Raw genomic sequence first — 23,834 nt, 5'->3', positions numbered from 1 at the left:
CTGATGCTAGGTATAATTATGGGATGGACCAGGCCATGCAGCAGCTCTGGGAGACTAAAAGCTAATTCATCCATTAGGACTGGAGGTATTCTGGCAGTCATTGGTGATAATTGGCACCTCTGGCTTTTAATTTTGTCAGTTAATAATTTCACTAACCCCTTCATTTTTTAAAAAAAAAAGTCAAATCCAGAAAATACATTTTCATCATCCTGGTCTAAATATTCAGTCTTACATTTTAGCAGATACAAACAAAAAAATGTGAATTTAGGGTTCCTCAACGTAGAAACATCATCAGTGACAAACTAAAACTAATGTAGTTTGTTGGCAGAAGTACTGAGGGGCTTTATAAGTGACTCTCAGAGGGAGCGTTTTAAATTCCCCCTGTGGCTGCGAACCAAAAACTCCCAGAGGTTCCTGAAAGCCCTCTCAGAAAGCTAACGCCGGGTTCGTCTGAGGTTCAGTGGATTAACCAGGTAGCGTCTCCAGCTAGCTGCAGGGATAAACATGCTCTGGGCGGCTAAAAGCACCCGTCTCTGCGGGGAGCCCTGCTAAAGACGTCGAACTGTTTCGCGTAGCCATTAGCGGTTAGCTTAGCCGCTAATCCCAGTCACAGAGAGGGGAAGTGGTGGCTCCACATCAGGCTCCTCACAACTGGAAAAATCTGATTACAGTGAACCAAACCGGTGATAGAAGGAAGCCTACGAGGTGACGTTGTGTGAAGTGAGCTCTGTGTGAAATGAATACCTGAGCTAAGCCAGCGTGATATCAGAGTTAAGGTGTTTACATCCAGAACTCATCAAAAAAAAGCAGGAAAATCATCTTATTTATGAGTTGGAGCCTGGCTGATGTGTGCAGGATGCAGTCTGAGCTGATTAGTGGCTAATTAAACATGTGAACAGAGGCGCTGTACGTGTTCTTCAGTCAGGACATGCGTCCTCTGAGCCTCATTCATCAACTTCTCTGCGCACGGGAAGATGTAAAGTTAAACGCACACACAATTTGCATATGTAGTCCCACAGTTTATTACTTGATTGATGGAGCCCATAAAGTCCGCGCAGCTCACTGCTCTACATGCAATATGGATGGAGAGCAATTTATGAATATCATAAAGTGTGCACTACACATCCTCGTTATTAATCCCGTGTACCCCCCTCGCCCTTCTCCCTTCCCTTCCCCCTGCACGGCTGCAGTTTGTGCTGAGTTCTTGTGTGTGTGTGTGTGTGTGTGTGTGGGGGGGGGGGGTAGCGTACCTCTGCAGGCGCGGGTTGTGCTGTTGAGGTAGTACTGATGGGCGCAGACGTCGTACTGGCACTCCCCAAACAGCAGCACCTTGGTCGGATCACGGCAGGACGTACAGACGCCGGCCATCTCACACGTCAGGCACTGGCCGTCGCACGCTGCAGAAGACAAAGAGGTCAACACAGAGGTCAAATTAGCGTCCGTCCTGGGGGGTCTGATCACACGGGACCAGCTAAAGGTACAGGTGTGATCTCAGTCCACGTGTGGAGGTGGCCTGGGACATGTTTGACCTCGTTCCTTTAGAAGAAACGTTGCGTCGTGGATCAGAAGAGTTAGCACGGCCTGTGACTCTCTGACGCGTATAAACATGTCATTTTACCCGACTTACCCTGACAGATCCTGTGACCGTTGTCATAGTAACCACGGGGGCATCTGGGGCCGCACAGACCCGAGGGCAGGAGAACGCTGTTGGAGGGGCAGGAAGTACAAGCGAGAGGTCCCGTCCCGCTGCAGCCTTCACATGACGGATGGCATCCTGGAGAAGACAGAGGATTTCTACTGAGACACAGTTAAAGCAAAGCAACGAGTCTGAGATTAAATAAAAGTGATGCAAAATGATGCCGCTGCCAAACATACGACAAAACAATACTTAGTATTAGATGTCCCATGTAATCTGGATTAAATCAGAGGAGCAGGTGTAAACACTTGCAACTTAAAATAGAGACATTTATAAAAAGTAAAGACAAGAAGGCGACAGGTAAAGAGACGTAGCGGTCTTTTCCTTCAGGTCTCTCCTGCCATGTCTGTAGCCACACCTGCTCCGGGTCAGGGTGGCTGACTGGGGTAATAAAGAACATCTGCTGGTAAAGGACACTTGCACTGATACTGTAAGACCAGTGGGAGCGACGACTAAAACGAGGGGCGACTACGATGATGCATGAAGCATAACACACTGTAAATATATTTGTCTGCATCCAGTATATCTCTGGTTGTGTGTTTGCGCCCGTCGGCTCGACTAAATGAGACTCCTGAGGTTTTCACTCCTGCAGCGTTAAAAGCCTCCTGTTCTGCATTTAAAGCTCAGAGCGGAGCCTGCTTCCATGTCTGTCTGCCCCGAGGAGATTTTTGGTATTTAAAGTTTGGTTTTAGACTCGAAAATAAAACAAAGGTATTTAAAAAGCAAAAACAAAAAAATGTATGAAACCAGAAAGAAAGAAGAAACCAGTAGTTATTAGATTCATGTAAAAGCAGAAGTTTTGTAGGTGAAGAAGAAGAAGAAGTAGTAGTTTCCATCACTGATTTCACATTTTTTCTGTTGGTCTAAAGGAGCATGGACATGACTCTGGAACAATATTCAGATTTTAGACTTTCTGACTCAAGGTACCTGGTCATCTGAATTTCTCTCTGAATCTGGAGAAGAACCAGGTTTATTTAGAGCTGAACACAATGATCCATGGACCAGAGAGACCTGGACCAGAGAGACCTGGACCAGTGGTCACCATGGAGACTACTTCATGGACCAGTGGTCGCCACGGAGACTACTTCCTGGACCAGAGCAACCTGGACCAGTGGTCGCCGTGGAGACTACTTCCTGCACCAGAGAGACCTGGACCAGTGGTCGCCACGGAGACTACTTCATGGACCAGAGAGACCTGGACCAGTGGTCGTCACGGAGACTACTTCATGGATCAGAGAGACCTGGACCAGTGGTTACATTGGAGACTACTTCCTGGACCAGAGAGACCTGGACCAGTGGTCGCCACGGAGACTACTTCATGGACCAGAGAGACCTGGACCAGTGGTCGCCACGGAGACTACTTCATGGACCAGAGAGACCTGGACCAGTGGTCACCATGGAGACTACTTCCTGCTTCACTCAAGGAGAATACAGTTTTGACTTGTTGCGCTTTTAGTTTTTAGATCACGTCAGCAGAAGGAACGTTAAGTCTAGTATTAACTTTTTCTTTTTTTATTCTTTCGTTTTAGGATCAACAAAAAGAACTGTGGTTTTAAAAGCAAACTCGAAATACTTGGAAAAAACCAGACTCTCTCAGCTGGATGCAGGCTGAGGAGGACGACAATGAAGAAGGTTATGATAATGACCAGGGGGCGGAGAAGATGACAAAACTAACGAGACTGGAACTGATGACGGTGATACAGGTCTTGATGAGGAGGATAATGATGTGACTGAGGAGGATAAAAAGCATTCAGGGTAATGATCAGTAGACGCTTATGGAGGAGGAGGAAGACGAGAACAAGTGAGGATGAAGAAGGTGGAAATGGTGAGGATGAGGATTATGGAGCCATTTGTTTTTTGGAAAGCTGTTCAGGCAAAGATCTGCTGGGCCAATCAGATTGTGTGGGCAGGGCTTTATGTGGTGATGGACAGACCAGTAACAGTAGTCATACACGTCATCTGTGGAGTTGGATTTGTTGACCAGTAAATGTCTCTGATTGGTTGGAGGACTATCTAATAGATGCAGAGGTATCTCTATTGGTTGATGTCCCATAATTTAGTCCAGATGAGGTGTTATGTTGTTATATCGGCAGTGGTTTTAGTGAACGAGAGAGTTTACAGCTTGTTCCAAAATATGGATCATCTCCCCAAGTCAACAAACAGCTGTTCATGGTTCTGAAATAACAGTTGGCGGAGACCTATTAGAAACAGCAGCTGGTGCAATATTCTGATGACCACAACATTATGACCACTGACAGGAGAAGTGAATAACATCGACCATCTTGTGACAGTTCAATGTTCTTCTGGGAAACTTCTGGGCATTCATTGGTGTGGATGTTACTTAGGGTTAGCATTAGAACAGCACAAGGTGTTGACCTGGCCTCCAAATTCACTAGATCCCAAACTGATCAAGTATCTGTGGGATGATCCACAGAGGCCCCTCCCCTCAAAGGCCCCCATACTAACAACATCCTCAGAAGGCCCATGTCCATTCTCTGATGAGTCACCACAAGAGAGAACTGCACAATATTAGGAAGGTGGTCATAATGTTATGCCTGATCAGTGTATATTCTGATTATAACTGGATGTGCAAAGCGTTGCATCACAACAAAAACCAGGGACTTGCCCTGAAATGACCTCTATTGCCAAATAAATAGAATTAAACCTTGTGAATATCACTTATTTATGAAGCAGAACGTTTAACATTCACAGAGTTCCTTCTCCTCGTTGATCTGATCAGCGAAGGACAAGAGGGTCAAGATGAACCTCAACAACAGGTCAACAAATGACCCTGATTTAAAGATCCTGGACCGATGAATAAAACATAAAACGCTGGAGGATGAGATTTAACAGCTTTTACGTCCAGGGCAGCGTCCAGTCTGACCTGTGACCTTCTCATATACTCTACAAAGGGCAGGGGAGTGAAAGTGCTTACTGATGCAGGCTCCATGCCAGGCGTAATGGCCCCGGGGACAGTCAGAGACACAGTGATCGCCCAGGAGCCAGGACCTCGGCGCTTTGCACCACAGGCAAACGCTGCCGACGCCCGTCAGGAGGTCTGCTGCACAGCGCTGGCAGTCTGGACTGCACTCTGTGGGAAAAACACAGGAAGGACGGTGAATATGTCTGAGATCATCATTCTGTAGTTACATAAAGTTAACACCAGTTGATTTGCAAAGAAGTCACAATGCATTATAGATCTAAACATGCTGACAAACCTCTGTCTAATTTTCTTTAAACCTTTGCAAAACAGCTGAACGTTCAATTCTGGATCTCTTTATTGGACGCTTCAGTGACATTCAAAAACCTGATTAAATGCGAATGGTCTCGTTTCTTTTGTTCTCTTGTTTTTGGAAGTAGCTGGTGAGATAAAGTGAGGAAGTACAGGGAGAGAGCGCTGAGTAATCTTTATGCATTTATTCCATTTATTTTAGAAACCTTTTGTAAGTACCATAGAGTTTCTAAAAATAAACTGTGGATATTTAAAGAGGGATTGGAAACCTGCAGGAGGCCTATTGAAAGCATCACGAAAGAAAAGGAACCAGACAAAAGCAGTTATTAACCCTTCATAGGGCACTCATTGAAATACTAGAGTGTTACTGTAGGACAGAAGAAGAGGACGGTTTTTACTTTTGTGACATTTTTCAAAATCTTCCATTTTCATGTAAAAAAAAATCCAGATCAATGAAGTTACCATATATGGTTCATTGTCCTTATGTGGTAAACAAATGTAAACATGTATTTATACCATTAGAACAGAAGTACTGACTCAGATACTTCAGGCCACAACATTAGGACACTTCTTCTTCTTTGTGGTTCCTACTAAAGCAGTTATTCTCAGCGTTCATGCAGAGGTGGACCTATAGTGGACTGATCAGACCCTGATCTTCATCCAAAGAGCAACTTTAAAAGAGGCTGATTGAGAATAAAATACAGTGACCACACAACTTTCTTCTGGCCGTCAAATCGTCAACAATGAATAAATTAGAACAAGAAAACTAAACAGCTACAACAATGACAAGCCGAAGCGTGTTGGTCTAATAAAGTTGTGTGTTGCTGGAGTCTACATACAGCTTCATCTGACCTGAGAAGGTTGCCTTGATCTTCTCTGATTGGCTGGATGAAAACCACCCACTGACAGACACAGGGACGCAATTTAAAATGTATGTGGAGGATACCAAATATACATAAAGGGTTAAAGAAACATTCATGAAACCACACCAGAGTTGTGACAGATTTGAAGAGCAAAGAATTGTCCTTATTTCTTATTCTTTCTGTTTGTGTCTTAGTGTTGAAGGTAGATGCCAGTGATAGGCAGGAAGAAGCCTCTCTGAAATACCCTCAGAAGTGAGCAGAACAATGGAGAAAACCTTGTGGCGTTTAATCTGATGTTATCTGGGGTTGTGTCTGTCAGGCTCAGCAGCGGGTGGGCATCATAAAGTTATCTGTCTGTGACCTGATAACCATCTCAGTGGGAAGCAGAACAAAGAGGGGGCCTCTGCAGGTGAAGAGTTATGTGTCGGTCAGGCAAGAACAAAAGTTTAAGAGCTGGGTCATACTGGAGATGCAAAGCACTCCTCCAACAGCCCCATTCACACCTCACATTAACATCCAACCTGGGCAACGTGAAGGCCACTGTCCGGCTTAAAGTGAACAGACACCAGGACACAGCTGACTGATCTGGTCTGAGTCCACATGTGGAGGTGGTTTGGGACACATGTGACCTCATTCCAATGAGTCCTGGGTCACATTAAAGACCACCTACTCAACAGGGCTGATCTGAGGAAGAGGAGTTTAACTCATTCATTCAACCACTAGTAGAAATGATCACATGAATCAGTGATGTCTGTTCATTAGTAATGAGAGCCTTTTAAAAGATTCTGGCCTTGGAGCTGTTGACTTAATAAAGAAGAAAGAAATTACTGTGCGTATGGACGTTCTAAGACTTTCCATCTTGTTCTAAAATCTGGATCATCTCCCCAACTCAACAAACAGCTGTTCTTGGTTCTGAAACAGCGGCAGACAGCAGCTGCTACAATATTCTACTGGCCACATGATGGCGCTGCTTATTTACAGACACACAAACTGAGATCAGATCTCAAGTGCTGGCTGGGGACGCATGTGGAGACACATTTAGATTAACATCAATGTGAACATTTTTGTGGCGTTCATCAGGTTTTACCTCAAAACATGTGAACATTAAAACATTTACTGGGTTTCTGGGTTTTTGTTGATCTACTCATTAAAAAGTGAAGGAGGTTTGTCACACTTTTCAAAGAGTTTAGCAGAGATTAAAAATCAAACAGAAGCACAAATGATAAAAAAAAAAAAAAAAGTGCAGCATTTAAAACTAAAAAAAACATCTCTGAACTTCCAGGAAGAGTTCTGAGGAATAAATAAAACTCTATTCTTATCTGACATGAACTAATGTGTTGTTCTTTGCCTTGCAGGCCTGTTTCCTTCAGCTCACTGTTTCCATGGCTTTGTCAAACACGCGCTGTACTTTCTTTAGACCGGTTTCATCCCATTGATTTATTTTCTATAAAAAGGTTTCAAGTGGTTTGAAAAAGGATGATACTGAGGGAGCAGCTGGTTTACCAGGGACCTGACATTTAATCAACACCGATAGCTAATGATTCACTACATTTGCATTTCTGCTGTTTGGTTCTATGTTTTTTTAATTATCATTGTTTTATGATTATTTTTGATCTAGGTGAATGTGCTTTAGGTGAACTATACGATGGGATTAAACTGAACAAAAGCAGCCGGACATGCACCAAGAGCTCTCAAACCTTCCACTCAGACATCTTCTCTCTGATTCCAGTAAAAGTATGTTTTTATTGTTAGTTCCTACTCTGAAAACTCCAGCTCAGAAAAATCAAGCATCTTTGCGGGATGATGAGATGGATGACATGCTCAGCTGCACCTTTTAATGAACTGGATTTTATTTATTGATGCATTAATGTGCTCAGTGGGCCTTGGAAAACAGTTTGGTAGAGCAGATATTTATACTTTTGAAAATATAGCACAGATTTGTTTAAGCACCGTTAGAGAATAAAAGGGTTTCTGTCTAATGAAACATAGAGGTAGCCTGGAGGCCAGACAGACTTTCCCTGTGGCGTAAAGTTCTCTGGATTAAAGTCTCTCAGTTGGGAGCTGATTATAATCCATCGTTTGGGCGGGCTTCATCACAATTGTTAAGCACGGGGGTGGTAGCATCATGTTGCTGATTGCATCATGATTGAAGGGGGAAAAAAAATGAAGGCCAGTTGAACTTCCGTGGCCACTAAAGATTCATGGTGCAAAGTTGTTCTGGAGTCTCTCCGTTGGGAACTGATTCTGCTCCAGCAAAGATCTTCTGGCCAATCAGATCATTTGGGGGCGGGGCTTAATGTGGCAAAGGACAAAAGAGCAACAGTAGACATACACGTCATCTGAACTCTGTCAGGGACAGGGGGTAAGACACACATTTTGGAACAAGCTGAAGACTCTTAACCTGGAAGCCAGTCCAACTTCCCCAGCCCACAACTAGATATGTGAACAACCAATCAGAGCAAAAACATTATGTGACATTATGTTAAGCAATTAAGGCAAATTCCTTAATCACTTTGATCAGTTTGTCCTTTAAAGTTGTTTTGCTGTCATTAGCTTCTATAACAAACTCTGGACAACTTGCTTCTCGGACGGCAGACATTTTTCTTGATGGCCTGGTGGATCTTTGTAGAAGCAGAATCAGTTCGGAACGGAGAGACTTCAGATCAACTTTCCCCCGCCACAAGAAATTGTGGTCTGGCTTTCAGACTAAACTGATTATGATCCTGCAAAGATCTGCCGGGACAATATAATTGTGATTGTGGACAGAAGAGTAACAGCGACATAGTCATACACGTCACTGAGCGACATGGAGTTGAATTTAATTTCAATAAAATGGCTCTGATTGGTTGGAGGACTATCCTTTAGCACACAGAGTGTTATTTCTTTTCTCTTATCGGTTGAAACACGCCTCATAATGAAACTCTCCAGCTGGAGGGTTACCAGACTCTGATAAGAGCTGAATCCAGACGCATGAGGCTAATGAAGGGTTTAAATCTGAAGCAGTTACAGGAAGTGTTGGGTTTATATTAACGGTGCAATGCAGTAACTTTGTTTAAGATGTCTGCAAACTTTGACAGATATTGAGTTAAGAGACAGAGTCCACAGAGTCCAGATTTTTGCACTTTTAATAAAACATCAGACGTTTCTTCTTCCAGGATAAATATCTGACAGAGTTTTCTGTGAGAACTGGAATGTGAAAATGTTTCTTTAACGTCTGACAGTAATCTCTGCTTCTGTAGAGCTGACTTTAATTCAGACGAGCGCCCGTACTGTAGAAGACGACTGAACGTGGCATCTGCCCAGGTGTGTTCACTACGTCACTGGAAAACAAACTTCCTCTCTTTCATGTCTCATCCACGCCTCTCATATCGCATCACTCCACAACAAAACATGCCTCAGCGTTCCTCCTGCCAAGACCCTGCAGGCGATCCGGCTCCGGGCGCTGAACAAATGGCTCCACGGCGGAGACGAGATTATCGACTAAAACTGAATATAAAACTGAAATGGTATTGATTGGCTCCTCAGAGTCCCTCTTTATGGGGGAGTTACCAGTTTTTGACGCACATAAGTAGGTGCGCTAGATTTAGACGGGATGACGATGGTGTTCTCCTGCAGGACAGATTTATACGACACATCATCCTGTATCATCTCCTGCAATTTATATCAAACAGAAACTTCTTTAATGAGTCGAGCTACTCAGTAAGCAACTTCTTTGCGACGTCTTTGTGCAGCTGAAATGAGAATTAAACTCAAGCATTTCCTCTCAGGGACGGCGCCTGAGTGCAGCAGCAGTTCAGACAAAAATGTATTAAAAAAAAAAAAAAAAAGAGGAACAAAAGGGGATCATCATCTTTGTTTGCAGAGCGCTGCAGAGAGAGGAGCTGTGTGGTCCTGCTACACTGACTTCATCCTGTCTAGACATGTCGTCCCAACAGAGAATGGGATTACAGATGAAGATATTAAAGAAGCTTTTACATTTCTGTTCAGATCTGACTCACTGCCTGATCAGGCCCCAAAAATATTAAAAAAAATGCTCTTCCTATACCTGCATTAGAAGGCAGGAGAAGGACCGGTCTATGGGCTGGCTGTGTGCACGGTTGACATGAACAAATAAAGACACAGTGACAGTGGATGAAGTGGTGAGCATCAATTCTGCATATTGTGAGTCTGCAGATGTTTCACAATAAAAGCCCTAATAGTAAATGAAAGACTTTCTGTTCATAGAAACTTAAAATTTAAAAACAACCTGTGCACACATTGGAGTAACTTTTAGAGGACAATCAGAAGCAGATCAAAACACAAAGACTTTACAACAAAATGTACTATAATATGACGAATGATGGTTGTCACACAGAGAAATAAACTCTGCCTCTTTACACGTCTGCTTCAAATAAAGTCGTCCCCCTTCTGTAGATGAGTTGAATAAAGGTCACTGAGAAGTTCAAGTTATTTTCTGGGACTTTGTTTCAGGAAGTAACGGGGAGAGAGAAAAGGAGATGACATGAAGCAAACAGTGGAGACTTGAGGACCACAGCGTCACTTAATGAGGAGAACGTTCAACCAGGTGAGCCTTTTCAAAGTGCTGATAAAGTTTTAAATCAGGTGTTTGTGTTGAGATAAACCAGTATTATGTCAGCCAGCAGTGTCTGTTTGGTACAGCCGGCGGACAGAGGTGAGATATCCTGCACTGACCAGGAGCATGGAGGAAAATCCTAAGACGAGTCTCTCTGTTGTGAACTCGATATGCTACGACAAAGATCTGATGGGCCACTCAAATCATTTGAGGTGTCATCGGTTGAATCACGACCCATAATGCCATGTTACCAGACTCATATTCTGATAAAAAGAAAGTTATCTTATTATGACCTTGTTCTGACCCTGATTTGGGAAATCAGGAAGTGACAACAGCAGCAGTAGTGCTGTGGAAAGCAAGCAGATCCTAAAGTGCAGTTGCCTGTTGTATCAAAACGGCAAAAGAAGCAGAAATTTATCAAGAAATGGGTTTTTTGAACGACAAGATGATTCTCTTGACAAGAACTTGAAGTTTTCTACATTTACTGTCGACGTGAGCTGAGCAGGAAGCTTTCTGAGCAGCTAATAACTGGAAAATTTTAAAAAGTGTGATTAATTTATGTCAGAGTGCATTAATTATGGAAATCATGTGATTAATCTCAAATAAATATTTTAAACTATTCAGCTCTGATTCTAATATAAAAATCCTTCTCATGACTGCTCTAATGTTCAGTTTATGGTGATACAGCGTCAGAAAGGTGGTGATTCAACTGGATGATCATTCCGGAAGATGTAGTTTGTGGAGCAGTTAAACAGGATTAAACTCAAATACCAGAATAATATGAACATGTGTCTGTAAAACTCAAGCAGCTCTCTCTGTTATTAGAAACTGACTCTGAAGACCAGAACCTCCATGGAGAGAAGATTCAGTGGAGGACTGTTGGATAAGAAGCATCCACTAGTGTACCTAATGATCTGGCAAGTGTAATAAAAAACTCAAACTTCTGTATGCTGATCCCATCACTTGAGAACACAAGTAGCAGTGCATCGTACTGCTTCTTGTCATAAGTTACTCCACTGTCAGTGGTTTTGTGTTTTTCCTTTAGTCTTTATTCAGTGTGCAACATTTCTGCAGAGTGGATAAAAGTTAGAGGAACTGGTTCCATGGTTCTGCCTCGTTTTCTCTCATTAAATGATTTAAAGACCAAGAAGAAACCAAATGTTTCAAATTCCCTGAACCAGATCTCCAGTTACGTTTCAGCTAAATGAAGATCCAGCGGTTGCAGCCACTGGCGTCTTAATGCTGTTTCCATGGAGAGTTTTAATTTTCTATCAATGATGCAGAAAATGAATGTAATGAAAACATGATCTTTTGTTTCAGAGTCGCTGTGTTTCTATGGTGATGAATTCCTGGTATCCAGCGTGCAGCTCTATCCTAGGCTTCACGAGATGTGAATACATGTGGATCATGATGCAGCTTTGAGTGAAGGTCGTCCACAAACATCTGGACCCTTCAGAGTTCAGATCTTTTTCCTCGTCCTCGGCTCAGACGCAGCTTTACGAGGCAACCTGACGGGTCTTCATCACCGCAGAGAGAGAGAGAGAGACTAGTGCAAGCACTCTGCAGTCCTCAGTCACTGATCTGAAAATATCTGACTCTGTGAGCATTTTTAATGTGAGCTGTGTCACAAAACTGATGAGCAAAACAGGATTAGAAATCTAATCCCCAAGTAGCTGCAGCGTTCATTTCGATAACTCTAAAAATATTGGAGGGAAAAACCATATTCTGATGCTGGAGGTATTCTTAAAACCTTAGTAGAGATGACAGTCTGTGAGAGGAGGAAACGTTATTGTCAATTATGTCAATGAGGTTTTCATATTTATCCTGTAGATTGCCAGAGAAGTGTTGCCAAGACAACCTGCAACATGGGAGGAAGACTAAAGTTCCATCCAGTTGATTTAAAGCAGTTTAAAGGCAACTAAACTTGCCAAAACATTAGGCACACTAGTGAACAGAAAGGTTTTGGAGGATGTAAGTGTTTCTGTTATGTGTCCTAGCCTATTGACTACAATAGAAAGGAAAGGTTTGCATCAACCTTTAGATGGTGATTATACTGGCATGCTATTATTGGCAAAGTTAATGACATTTGGTCAATAATATTTACATAATTCTTGTTTACATTTAAAGGTTTTGCCGAGATCATCTGATAGGTGCCGAAAAGTACACAACAACTTAAAGAAAACACCAGTAAACCCTCTTCATGTGATGATGAACAAACAGCTTGAATTCCAATTTCATGCCGAGCAGTGACTTCTGGGGCTGAATGATAATTTTGCCAAAATGTCAAATACTGCAGTTCCTCTAATGTCCACTAGAGGCTGGCTCCAACAATGAGTCAATCCCCGTAGACCTCCATGTTAAAATGTCCAAAAAAGTCCAATCATTGCTCTTCTGTTGGTTCTAGTTTGATCTCGCCAATCGCAATAAACATTTAAGGTGAAGGACAATATTTTGACTCTTGAAGGGTTCAGCTAACGTTAACCCAAAAAACTGCAGTTCCTCTAGAGGCTGGCTACAACAGTGAGTCAATACCCATAGACCTCCATGTTAAAATGTCCAAAACAGTCCATTCATTGGTCTTCTGTTGGTTCTAGTTTGGTCTCTGCCAATCACAATAAACATTCAAGGTGAAGGACAATATTTTGACTCTAGAAGGGTTAAGCTAACGCTAACCCAAAAACATGCAGTTCCTCTAATGTCCACTAGAGGCTGGCTACAACAATGAGTCAATCCCCATAGACCTCAATGTTAAAAACTTTACAGCAGAAATAAACATGTTTACAGCCTGGTTCTAAAAACGTTTCATTCATTTAAACTAAGTTGTGCAGAATTAATGGGTGTGGCTGCTTTGAGTGACAGGTCGCTAGTTGTCTTTAACCTCAGCTCCACTCACGCGCCATCTCTTTGACCAGTTTTGAATTACCTGGTAGTTTGGTGGAGTCAGACAAAGATGGAGACGACCAGAGACGCCACACTGAGCTTCAAAACTTCAGGAAAAATATGTTTCATCCATCTTAAATGCAGTCAGACGTTTATTCTTAGAGCCTGACTACAGAATCAAGCCTCTTTTACCAGGAGCTATAAAATCAAACTAAAATATATTGGATCCAATCAACAGACTGTATGGGCCGCTCTGCTGTGTCACTATGTACTCATCATTCTCTTGAGACTGCTGTCAAAATTATAACATCCTGGTTGAGTCAGTATCTGCTCAGTCATCCCCGAACATAAAGACAAGACTCACTGTTGGTGCCAGCCTCTTAAATCTTTCATAAATGCACTTTACATTTGCAACTGCGCTGATGGACTGAATGTAATTACTGCACGTTTTATTAGTGTTGAGATCTTTTATCCATCCATTTACGTACGAGGGAATGTTTTCTGCACTGTCACTGAGTTGATGATGAACACAAATTTGTTTGTTGTGTATGAAAATACTGTGAGAAGTGACAATGAAGGAAATCTTAAATCTTAAACAGTAAAATCTTAAAAGAAAGTTTAACATCTTAGGCTTGTTACGTACTCTGCGAGAAGCGAGAATTTTGTTTTTGTTCTCTCATACGTCACACACGCTAAGCATTGTGGGAGATGGATGACGAGAGGCACTTTTCTTATTATTTTAAGTTTTCGGCCAGTCGTTTTTACAACCATGTCTGTTTTCATACAGTATGTCGATCTCCATCCAGGAGAGATTAGTAGTCACACTGAGAATATTAGCATCTGGACAGAGAGTGGCTGCTAGCATTTCCGCTTTTCTGCATTAACCACACCCACTTCCAGTTTCTGACCAATCACAGAATAGTTGCCGGACACCACACGAGAAAAAAGTTCTGGCCGGTTGATGTGTCGAAAACAAGCTCAGAGAACTCCCAAACGAGGGCCGCGAGAACAAAATTAGGTATTTACAAATGTAATAGCCTTAAGACATACAAAGTACCCGCCCACAAATCTTTTGTGGCGGAAAGTTGGTCTGGAGTCGCTCTGCTGGGAACTGATTGATTTCATTGCCGCAAAAAAAGAACAGCGCTTAGTGTGTACGTCGTAAAAAGTTGGAGCCAATCAACTAGTTTGGGGCGGGGCTTAAAGTGGTGATGGACAGAAGAGTAACAGTAGTTATGTCATCTGGGCACCGTGGAGTTGAATCAGTTTAACACTAAATGGCTCTGATTGGTTAGAGGACTGTCCAGTTGATGTGGAGGTATTTTTTCCATCTGTACCAGTTAAAACCTGGCCCAGAATGAAATCACAGATTGTGGACACACCAGGCTAAAGAAAAACATGTCACACTAGAAGAAACATCATACCCAAGAGCTAAACTTCTTTTCACGGACACGAGCTGCAGATTTCTGTCAAAACATCCCAGATCACTTGATTGTCAATCATGACTGATGCAATTGCTTGTAATGAGTAAACGACCAGAGAGCCGACGATGTCAAAGAGCAACGGAAACGAAAAGACAGAGCGAGAGAGGACGATGGACAGAGGGAGAATAAGAGGAGACATCTGGTCTCATGTGAACTCGTGATTGAGAGGAAAAGCCTCGTCGCTTTAAGACGTTATGCAACAGCGACGGTAATCCAAGGCCCTGTGTGGGTTTGTGTGTGTCAGAGAGAAAGTGTGTTCACATGAGTGTGTGACAGAAAAGATGGGGAAATAAAATGAGAATTAAAAATAAAAGAGGATAAAAGTATGTGTGTAAACCTGTTTGCCAGCTTTGGCTTTGGTTTGAGGGTTTTGGGTTATGATTACATTTCGCCTAGGTACGTACAGTAGTTAAGCTAGTTAGGGTACAATGGAGAAAGATGGAAAATCTCAACATAATTAATGTTTTGGGGCCTTTTTTTTTTATAAAGCACACAACCTTTGGAGGGTTAAAACCCGTGATGACTTCATTTGACTTCAGGGTAAATGTTTAAATTAGTTGTAGCTTCGGGTAAAGTGTTAGCGTCAGGCTCTTAGTTGAGATCTTTAGGGTAATGATGTGTTTACAGTGAGAGAACCACAAGCTACAACACATTTTCAGTTTGTTGCTGAGTTTGTGTGTAGGGCCTCACAGTTTTTTAAGAGTTAGGGTTAGAAAAGTTTCTTGAAGGCGTTTCATCCGAGTAGTTTCTCTGAGCCTCTGACTGACAACGGGTCATTAGAGAAGCATCAATAGGAGAAAGAGGACGGGGTCAAACAATCTCCTCCAACTACAGGTAGGTATCTGGTCATTAACAGACACTAGTCATGTGAGTTTGTGATGGGTAACACCCACAGATGTTCCTATTTAAACCCCAACTCTTCCACCAGTCTTTTAAAACTGAAGATTTGGATGAAACGTCTTCTAGAAACTCTACAAGTCCAGTTGTCTCTCTTTTTTGACACACCATGACCTGGATGACTGAGAACTGTAGGGTTAATGAGCTAGGGAATGCATTATGTCAATGGAAGGTCCTTACAAATATAAGAACACAACTTTGCATGTGTGTAACCTGTTTAGATCTGGTTTAAGGGTAAGTGTTGAGTTTAGTCTACTCCTGCAACCACTCTACACGGAGCCTTGACCACAGGGGGCTACGCCGGTAAAAGCTTTTCTACCTGAGCGCTGGTGCGTCTGCATTTTTCTGTAATTACTTCACTAAAGCACTATCTAGTCAACCGTGTTGAGTTTCACTCTGTGCTTCACACATGTTGGAGTTAATAGACGTGAATCAGCAGCAGAACATAGAGAAGACGTCTGAGTAGAGACATGTGAACATCAGGGATATTTCAGACCAATCACAGGTGTTACAGTCTGCGTCAGGCTAAAGCTATGACTTAGAAATGATGTGCAACTATAAACTAAACTTTGAGGTGAGGGACTTTAAGTTTATGGAACGGGTTAGGGGATGCATTATAGCAATGGAAGGTCCTCACAAAGATAGAAACATGAGTGTGGGGTCTTGTTGTGGGGGACAATTGTTCACAAAATACGAGGGCCCCGCAATAGCTTGAGAGTTAAAACCTTTTGGCTGAAGAGTAAAGGTTACCATTAGATAAAGGTTAGGGCGTTAGGGTTAGGGTTACAGGGGGTAGGGTTACAGGGTTAGGGTTATGGGGACGTATTATGTCAATGGAAGGTCCTCGCAATGATAGGAACATGAGTTTGTGTGAGTGTGTGTCCTGGTCATGCAGAAATGATGACCCCAGTATTTCTGGGGCCCAGAAGTGGCACAAGGCATCTTTTATTAACTAGAGTTTGGCTGAGCTTGACCCATTTTAGATGCGGCTGTGTGTGTATGTGTGTATGTGTGTGTGTGTTCATTCATGTTTATCAGCTAGTGTGAGCCAGCAGTGAGTGTACCTTCCCTCCTGTGTACATACATGTGTGTGTCTGTGGGTTAAAAACCTCCAAACACTGTGCGTCATCAGAATCCATAATTAAAAGTCAAAGCCTGTATTTCTTTTTCTTGCCCCCCCCCCCCCCCCCCCTCAGATTTTGTTTACCCCTCGTGCTATCTCTCCTCCGTGCTGACTCCCCGTCTTGTAAACATATTGCTGTGTATAATCTGCAGCCGGCGGTCCAGATCGGTAGAAACTCATTTCATTACCCGGTGAGAGGCGGCGGGACAACAGCAGGAGCTCCTTTTACGCCCTCGCTGTTATCTTAACTTTCTCATTTATCTCTGCCTGCTGGTTTATCACACAAACAGTGTTTTTTTTTTTTTTTTTTTTTAGAGGTAGTATATTAGTCTGGTTCATATTAGCAGAGATCTAAGAGAAACGTGTCTTTGTCCCGATAGCTGCCAGACAGAGACTCGTTAAAAGGTTGTTTTCATTTTAAGTTTCTGGATATTCCTCCAGTTTGTTGCTGCTTGTATTGAAATATTTCATGACAGAAATGACAAATGATTCTGCAGGAGATTAACGCAGGTTTATGTTCTGGCTGCGACCTTTTAATATGAAGAGAAATCAGTTTTCTTGTCAGACCGGTGGCTGCAGATACTAAAATAACCACAAAGCTCAGCTGCTGTTTAGAAGTTGCAGCTCCTGGATTTATTCAAACTGCGATAAACGGAAGAGGAAGAAGAGCAGCAGTGACTCTGTGATGTGGTGACAAATCAGTGAATTCACTAGTTCCCAAACTGATCAAGTATCTGTGGGATGATCCACAGAGGCCCCTCCCCTCAAAGGCCCCCCCACTGACAACATTGTGTTGCCAGACACCACAGGACACCCTCAGAAGGCCCATGTCCATTCTCTGATGAGTCACCACAAGAGAGACCTGCACAATATTAGGAAGGTGGTCATAATGTTATGGTTGAATCTGAAGACGTTTTATTATTAAAGGCAGATTCAAGCAGCTTTATGTTCATTTAAAACTACAAGTCATCTTCCTATTACATTAAACATGTTTTAAATGTTTCTGAAGGTCCCTAACCTTTTTACTTTGCAGGCGGCTGATTGGCCACCTTGATTGGTCGCTTTGATTCTGGTTGATTAATTAAACCTGTTGATGAGAGCATCAAAGTTCAAACGCTGCTCGTCTGAGAGTTAATCAGAGCTGTGACTTCTGGAATATTCTGAGTAAATGCTGGTAAAATCGAAGACTTCATGTCCGATCTAACACAACATCCTCATCATGTTCAGTTAAACTCTTGTCATCAAAGCGTTTTAAACAGGTAACCTCTTGTACAAAGGATAATCTGAGTCAACTGAAGTTAATGAAACACAATAAAACCCGTTTTATGTCAAAGAGCTATTATAGTTTTGTACTTTTTCATTAGCTTTTATTTATTTGTCTGGCATAAGAAACATTTATATTCCACTTTCCAATTTTTTTGTAATTTTTCCAAAACATATTTTGTTACACTCTAATGTTTAGTTTGGCGCTACATGAGTATAATTATAGCATAAGTTGCTTTTAGCTCAGCTTCCAGGTCTGAGGCTCATTTTGCACCTTTCAAACATTTCATTCTAATTCCATCTGTTTCATGAAAACAGTTCTTTCTCATGAATTAAACACGACGCTGGAGCTTCACACACACAAGATGTCTCAGCGTGCAGAGCTCAGCGGGCGGAGCAAGGCACTATCCCTGCCAGGGTTGGAGGTTCTATTCCCGGGGGGGCCAGCACTCAGGCTAAAAATAAAAATAAAAACCAAGCATTTCGTGGCAGCATGAAAAAAAAAACAAAAAAAACACACGGCCTGACTTACTGAGGCAGCCTCCAGAGACGGCGTTCAGGAAATGGCTGTCCTGGCAGCTTGTCCTGCAGTAGCCGGTCTGCAGGGAGGCCAGCGCGGGGCAGGAGGTGCAGTCGGCCTGGGAGGGACCGGAGCAGGTTTGGCAGGACGGGTGGCATGCTGGGAGACAGAGGACAGAGGAGACGTGATGACATATATTTATTATAGGAAACAAGCTGCAGCATCAGACACAGATTAATACACTGACACTAGAACCATGTACGTTACTCAATCATCGATGTCGTTATTTATCTTTATTACCAGAGATCCTGGAGCATATGGGACCTTCCAGGGTTGGAGTTCTAATCTGAGTTTTGTGCAGGTCACTGAATAATAACTTAACGTGTGAAGCTAAAGTCATGACGCACACATTAAACAGATGTTCTCAGATCTGGAGCAGCGGTAGAGATCCATTAGAGACATCAGCTGTTATAATATTCTACTGCGCCCCAGATGATGTCAGGGTTTATTTGCATACAGAGAGACACACGGACCTAAAGCTGGTCGCTTATGATCGGATCTTAATTAATGCAAAGTCTGAACCAGGCCCTGAGGATGATGGGACGGATGACCTGCAGATTTAGTGTTGGATTTATTTAGTGATGCATTCATGTGTTAACCACATCAGTAAAAGGTGGAGGTTGTTGGTAAATCCTCCTCCGGGATCGATACAGTCTGATAACGTCATGTTTTAATTTTAAAAGTATATGTTTCATTATGGGGCGTGCACTGATTGGTGGTTAGCATTTATTAATTCGTTTATTAATCTGAGTCTGCAAAGTCACTAAAGCTGTCAAAAACATAAACTGTGTATAAAAATGGACGACGGAACAGCTCCTTTAAAGTGAAGCCAAATCATGTAGAGCTCCCCCTGGTGTCTGGCTGCAGTATAGGTCATAAGCTCCACCCCCTCCATGTTAGTGGGCGGGACTTGGGCCAAACTAAAACACTAAAATACACATCAAATATTTTTTATTTCAATGATGGTTTCTGTCATTTTAGGTTGTTAATATAATGTTGATGAATGTTAAAGTGTCAGTTTTTTGGACAAGTTTTGTTTTAGTTTGTCACTTAAAACAGGATGTGACATATTGGCGACCACCTGTTGCCATGCCAACCACTTCCTAAAATGTAACCATAGGAGCAAAAAGAATAAAAAATAAGTCCAGTGTATAATCCAACGTTTCCTTGTGACTGGTGGAGGTAAATAACGAGAGAGAACGAGTCTGGAGGAAGTGTGGGTGGGGCTCCATGTGGCTCCAGAGTCGCAAGATAGCGCCCCCTGTATCCATGGGAAAATAGCCTCAGCCAATGCAAGGAAGTGGGGACGCAGTCTCCATATTTATATACAGTCTATGGTCAAGAAGTGTAGAAGAATAAAATCATGATATGAAGCAGAGATAATGTTGGTAAGAGTTGAGTAAACACAGACGTTGGGGAGTAGTTTCTAAATCACATGACGTCTCCAGATAAAACTAATGAGTCCCTCAGCTCTGAAGGAGACAAGTCAGAAACTGTCCAGGTCTCCATCCTCCTCTCACTACTACTAGATGGGATGCAGGTTGTTGTTTTTTTTTTGCTGGGTTTGAGATAAACAATAAAAATTCTGTGTGCTCACAGAAAAAGAAAAAACCTGCAGACAAAGCTGGTAAGTGGTGGACAGAGAGGGTCATCTCTCTTCAGATGAGGTCGAGATGGTAAACCATGGTGAGCTAATGAATGGGAGATTAGAGATAATGGGTATTCATTAAGGAGGAGGAGAAGGGGTGGACGGGAGGAGAGGAGAGGAGAGGAGAGGAGAGGAGAGGAGAGCCTCCCTCGGTTCTTCAGCGTTATCTAAAGTATTTTGTTTTTATTCTTCAGGAGCTCCTGATGTGGCCTTGATGCTCGTTGTGCTGCTGATGTAGGCGCTAGCTGGACTGTTGGAGCATGACTAATCCATTAGCGCCGTAATACCAACAAATTGGTCTGATTGTGCTTAATAAAAAATAAAAAATAAAAAAACACATTCTCTAGTTCTACAGCAAAGTGTTAAAAGCTTTCACTGCAGCACGCGCGTCAACTGGGAAACACAGTGAGTCCCGTGTCTGCATGAACTGAGGGGATGAGTCGATTAATTCTGTGTCGTATAAACGGTTTTTATTGTACTGACTCAAGAGAAAAATCCAGTCTGGATCCATTAACTCCAGCATCTTTAAGAACAAATTCTCACATCAAGCCTCAGCTGAATTCTAACAGAGTGAAACGGTGCCAGGAAGCAATCAGCAGCCACTCGTCTCCTCTTCTAAAACCTCTTTGGGCGGTTTTAGTTTCAGAGTTAAGGAGAGAACGTGGGATGCACGTTCTCTCCTCTAAAAGTAAAGGAGCTCAGGGATGTGTGACGCTCTCACCTTGGCACTGGCTGTCCTGGATAAAGAAGCCCTGTGGGCAGGTGGCGACGCAGCGGCCCTCGTGCAGGCTGGACGGGGAGGGACAGGACGTACAGTTGTCTGCAGATGGGCCGGTGCAGCGCCAGCAGGAGGGATGACACTCTGGAAAGGACACAGAGAAACAGATTTCATACCATTAAAAATAAAAGCCAGAGACGGAGGACGTTCACCCCCCAGCCTGTCCTCACTGCCTCCTGCAGCTGCAACAAGAGAATGGAAAAAATAGGGTTTTCTTTTGTTGTCAGCTTTGGTTCGTTCTTTGTTCATTTGCAGACAGTATGTTACATACACTATATTACCAAAAGTATTCGCTCACCTGCCTTTACTCATTCTATGAACTGAAGTGCCATCCCATTCCTAACTCATAGAATTCAATATGATGTCGGTCCACCTTTTGCAGCTATTACAGCTTCAACTCTTCTGGGAAGACTGTCCACAAGGTTGAGGAGAGTGTTTATAGGAATTTTTGACCATTCTTCCAAAAGCGCATTGGTGAGGTCACACACTGATGTTGGTCGAGAAGGCCTGGCTCTCAGTCTCCGCTCTAATTCATCCCAAAGGTGTTCTATCGGGTTCAGGTCAGGACTCTGTGCAGGCCAGTCAAGTTCATCCACACCAGACTCTGTCATCCACGTCTTTATGGACCTTGCTTTGTGCACTGGTGCACAGTCATGTTGGAAGAGGAAGGGGCCCGCTCCAAACTGTTCCCACAAGGTTGGGAGCATGGAATTGTCCAAAATGTTTTGGTATCCTGAAGCATTCAATGTTCCTTTCACTGGAACTAAGGGGCCAAGCCCAGCTCCTGAAAAACAACCCCATACCATAATTCCTCCTCCACCAAATTTCACAGTTGGCACAATGCAATCTGAAATGTACCGTTCTCCTGGCAACCTCCAAACCCAGACTCGTCCATCAGATTGCCAGATGGAAAAGCGTGATTCATCACTCCAGAGAACGCGTCTCCACTGCTCTAGAGGCCAGTGGCGGCGTGCTTTACACCATTGCATCCGACGCCTTGCATTGCACTTGGTGATGTGTGGCTTGGCTGCAGCTGCTCGGCCATGGAAACCCATTCCATGAAGCTCTCTGCGTACTGTACTTGGGCTAATCTGAAGGTCACATGAAGTTTGTAGCTCTGTAGCAATTGACTGTGCAGAAAGTCGGCGACCTCTTTGCACTATGCGCTTCAGCATCCGCTGACCCCTCTCCGTCACTTTACGTGGCCTACCACTTCGTGGCTGAGTTGCTGTTTTTCCCAAACGCTTCCATTTTGTTATAATAGAGCTGACAGTTGACTGTGGAATATTTAGGAGCGAGGAAATTTCACGACTGGATTTGTTGCACAAGTGGCATCCTATGACAGTTCCACGCTGGAATTCACTGAGCTCCTGAGAGCGGCCCATTCTTTCACAAATGTCTTGTTTCACAGTCTGCATGCCTGAGTGCTTGAATTTATACACCTGGGGCCAGGCCAAGTGATTAGAACACCTGATTCTGATCATTTGAATGGGTGAGCGAATACTTTTGGTAATATAGTGTATGTAGCGCCACTGTGTTTTCAGTTCTTAGACTTTATTGATCCTCAAGAGAAAAGGCTTGGTCACAAAAGCTCAGCTGTACTTAAATAAAACTCTCAATAACCACTAGTGAAAAGAAACATAGGTGTAAAATAAATAAAATAATATAAAATAATTTAAAATAATATAAAATAAAATAAAATAAAAAATAAACTATAAAATAAAAAATAAAAACATAAAACAAATAAAATAAAATACAAAATAACATAAAAATAAAAAAATAAAATAAAAAAAAATAAAAATAACATAGAATAAAAAATTAAATAAAAATAAAACAAAATTACATAAAATATGAAAAATAAATAAAAAAATAAAATTAAAATAAAATTAAAATATAAATTGAAGAACATAACATACATTAAAAAATAAAAACATAAAACAAATAAAATAAAATAAAAAATAACATAAAAATAAATAAATAAAATAAAATAAAACAAAAAATAAAAAATAACATAGAATAAAAAATAAAATAAAAATAAAACAAAATTCCATAAAATATGAATAAATGAATAAATTAAAAAATAACATAAAAATCTAATAAAAAACAAAAAAATAAACTCGTTTTGCAAATGTACAAATCTACAAGAAATAGAAATAGAAGTAAATATACCCTATATACACAGGAAGGGGAGCAGTGACATGAACTAGATGAACACTTCAGCTGAAATACACAGAAAAACATGTTACTGAGTTTTAAAACATTTATTCAGTCTGGGATTTGTTAAACATTTATTACACTTCCTTTTTGTTTTACTTTGAAAGTTTCAGTACTCTGACCTCGAGTAGTTTCACCTGGGTCTCGTTTCTTAACTGTTCTTTGTCTGTGAAGGTTCTCAGTCATCCAGGTCTTCAGGGGCCTGGTCTGGTCTAGGTGGGTGCTACATGTCTAAATAACATCCACACCAATGAATGCCAGGTCCAGAAGTTTCCCAGCAGAACATTGAACTGTCACAAGATGGTTTAAATGTTATTCACTTCTCCTGTCAGTGGTCATAATTGTTGTGGCTGATCTCCTTGTGTTTTCACTCTTTTTGGTTTCTGAACTTTTTTGACTCTTTTTGGATCCTCCTTCCTCAGCTCTGCAGCTCCTTTACTCATTGTTTCATCTTGTGCCTCCTTCTATTGGCTCCTCCCACCAGATAAACTCCGCCCCCTGTTAAAGGCTAAACTCTTTCCTTTCCATTATTTCTGTCATCCTGCACCACTCCACTGTATCTTCCCTCGTGGCCTCGTTTTGGAATCTGATTCTCCAGAAGCT

The 23,834-nt window shown here is 42.2% G+C and overlaps 1 protein-coding gene across 1 annotated transcript in view; it reads right to left on the bottom strand.

The window, feature by feature from the left end:
- LOC311509795 (extracellular matrix organizing protein FRAS1-like) overlaps positions 1 to 21,101 on the bottom strand; it is a gene marked incomplete at its 5' end in the record, with an annotated part of 35,492 nt that extends 14,391 nt beyond the window's left edge. Inside the window, 5 exons of the mRNA XM_084575231.1 lie at positions 1,251 to 1,397; positions 1,628 to 1,774; positions 4,632 to 4,787; positions 18,544 to 18,690; positions 20,961 to 21,101. Coding sequence (XP_084431357.1) covers positions 1,251 to 1,397; positions 1,628 to 1,774; positions 4,632 to 4,787; positions 18,544 to 18,690; positions 20,961 to 21,101 — 738 coding nt within the window. The remainder of the gene's footprint in view (positions 1 to 1,250; positions 1,398 to 1,627; positions 1,775 to 4,631; positions 4,788 to 18,543; positions 18,691 to 20,960) is intronic.
- Between the last annotated feature and the right edge of the window lie 2,733 nt (positions 21,102 to 23,834).

Source organism: Chelon labrosus, assembly GCF_963514085.1.
Source record: "Chelon labrosus genome assembly, contig: SCAFFOLD_208, whole genome shotgun sequence".
Taxonomy (NCBI): Eukaryota; Metazoa; Chordata; class Actinopteri; order Mugiliformes; family Mugilidae; genus Chelon; species Chelon labrosus.
Note: the sequence above shows the minus strand (reverse complement) of the source record. Positions and strands in the feature narration are given on the sequence as shown.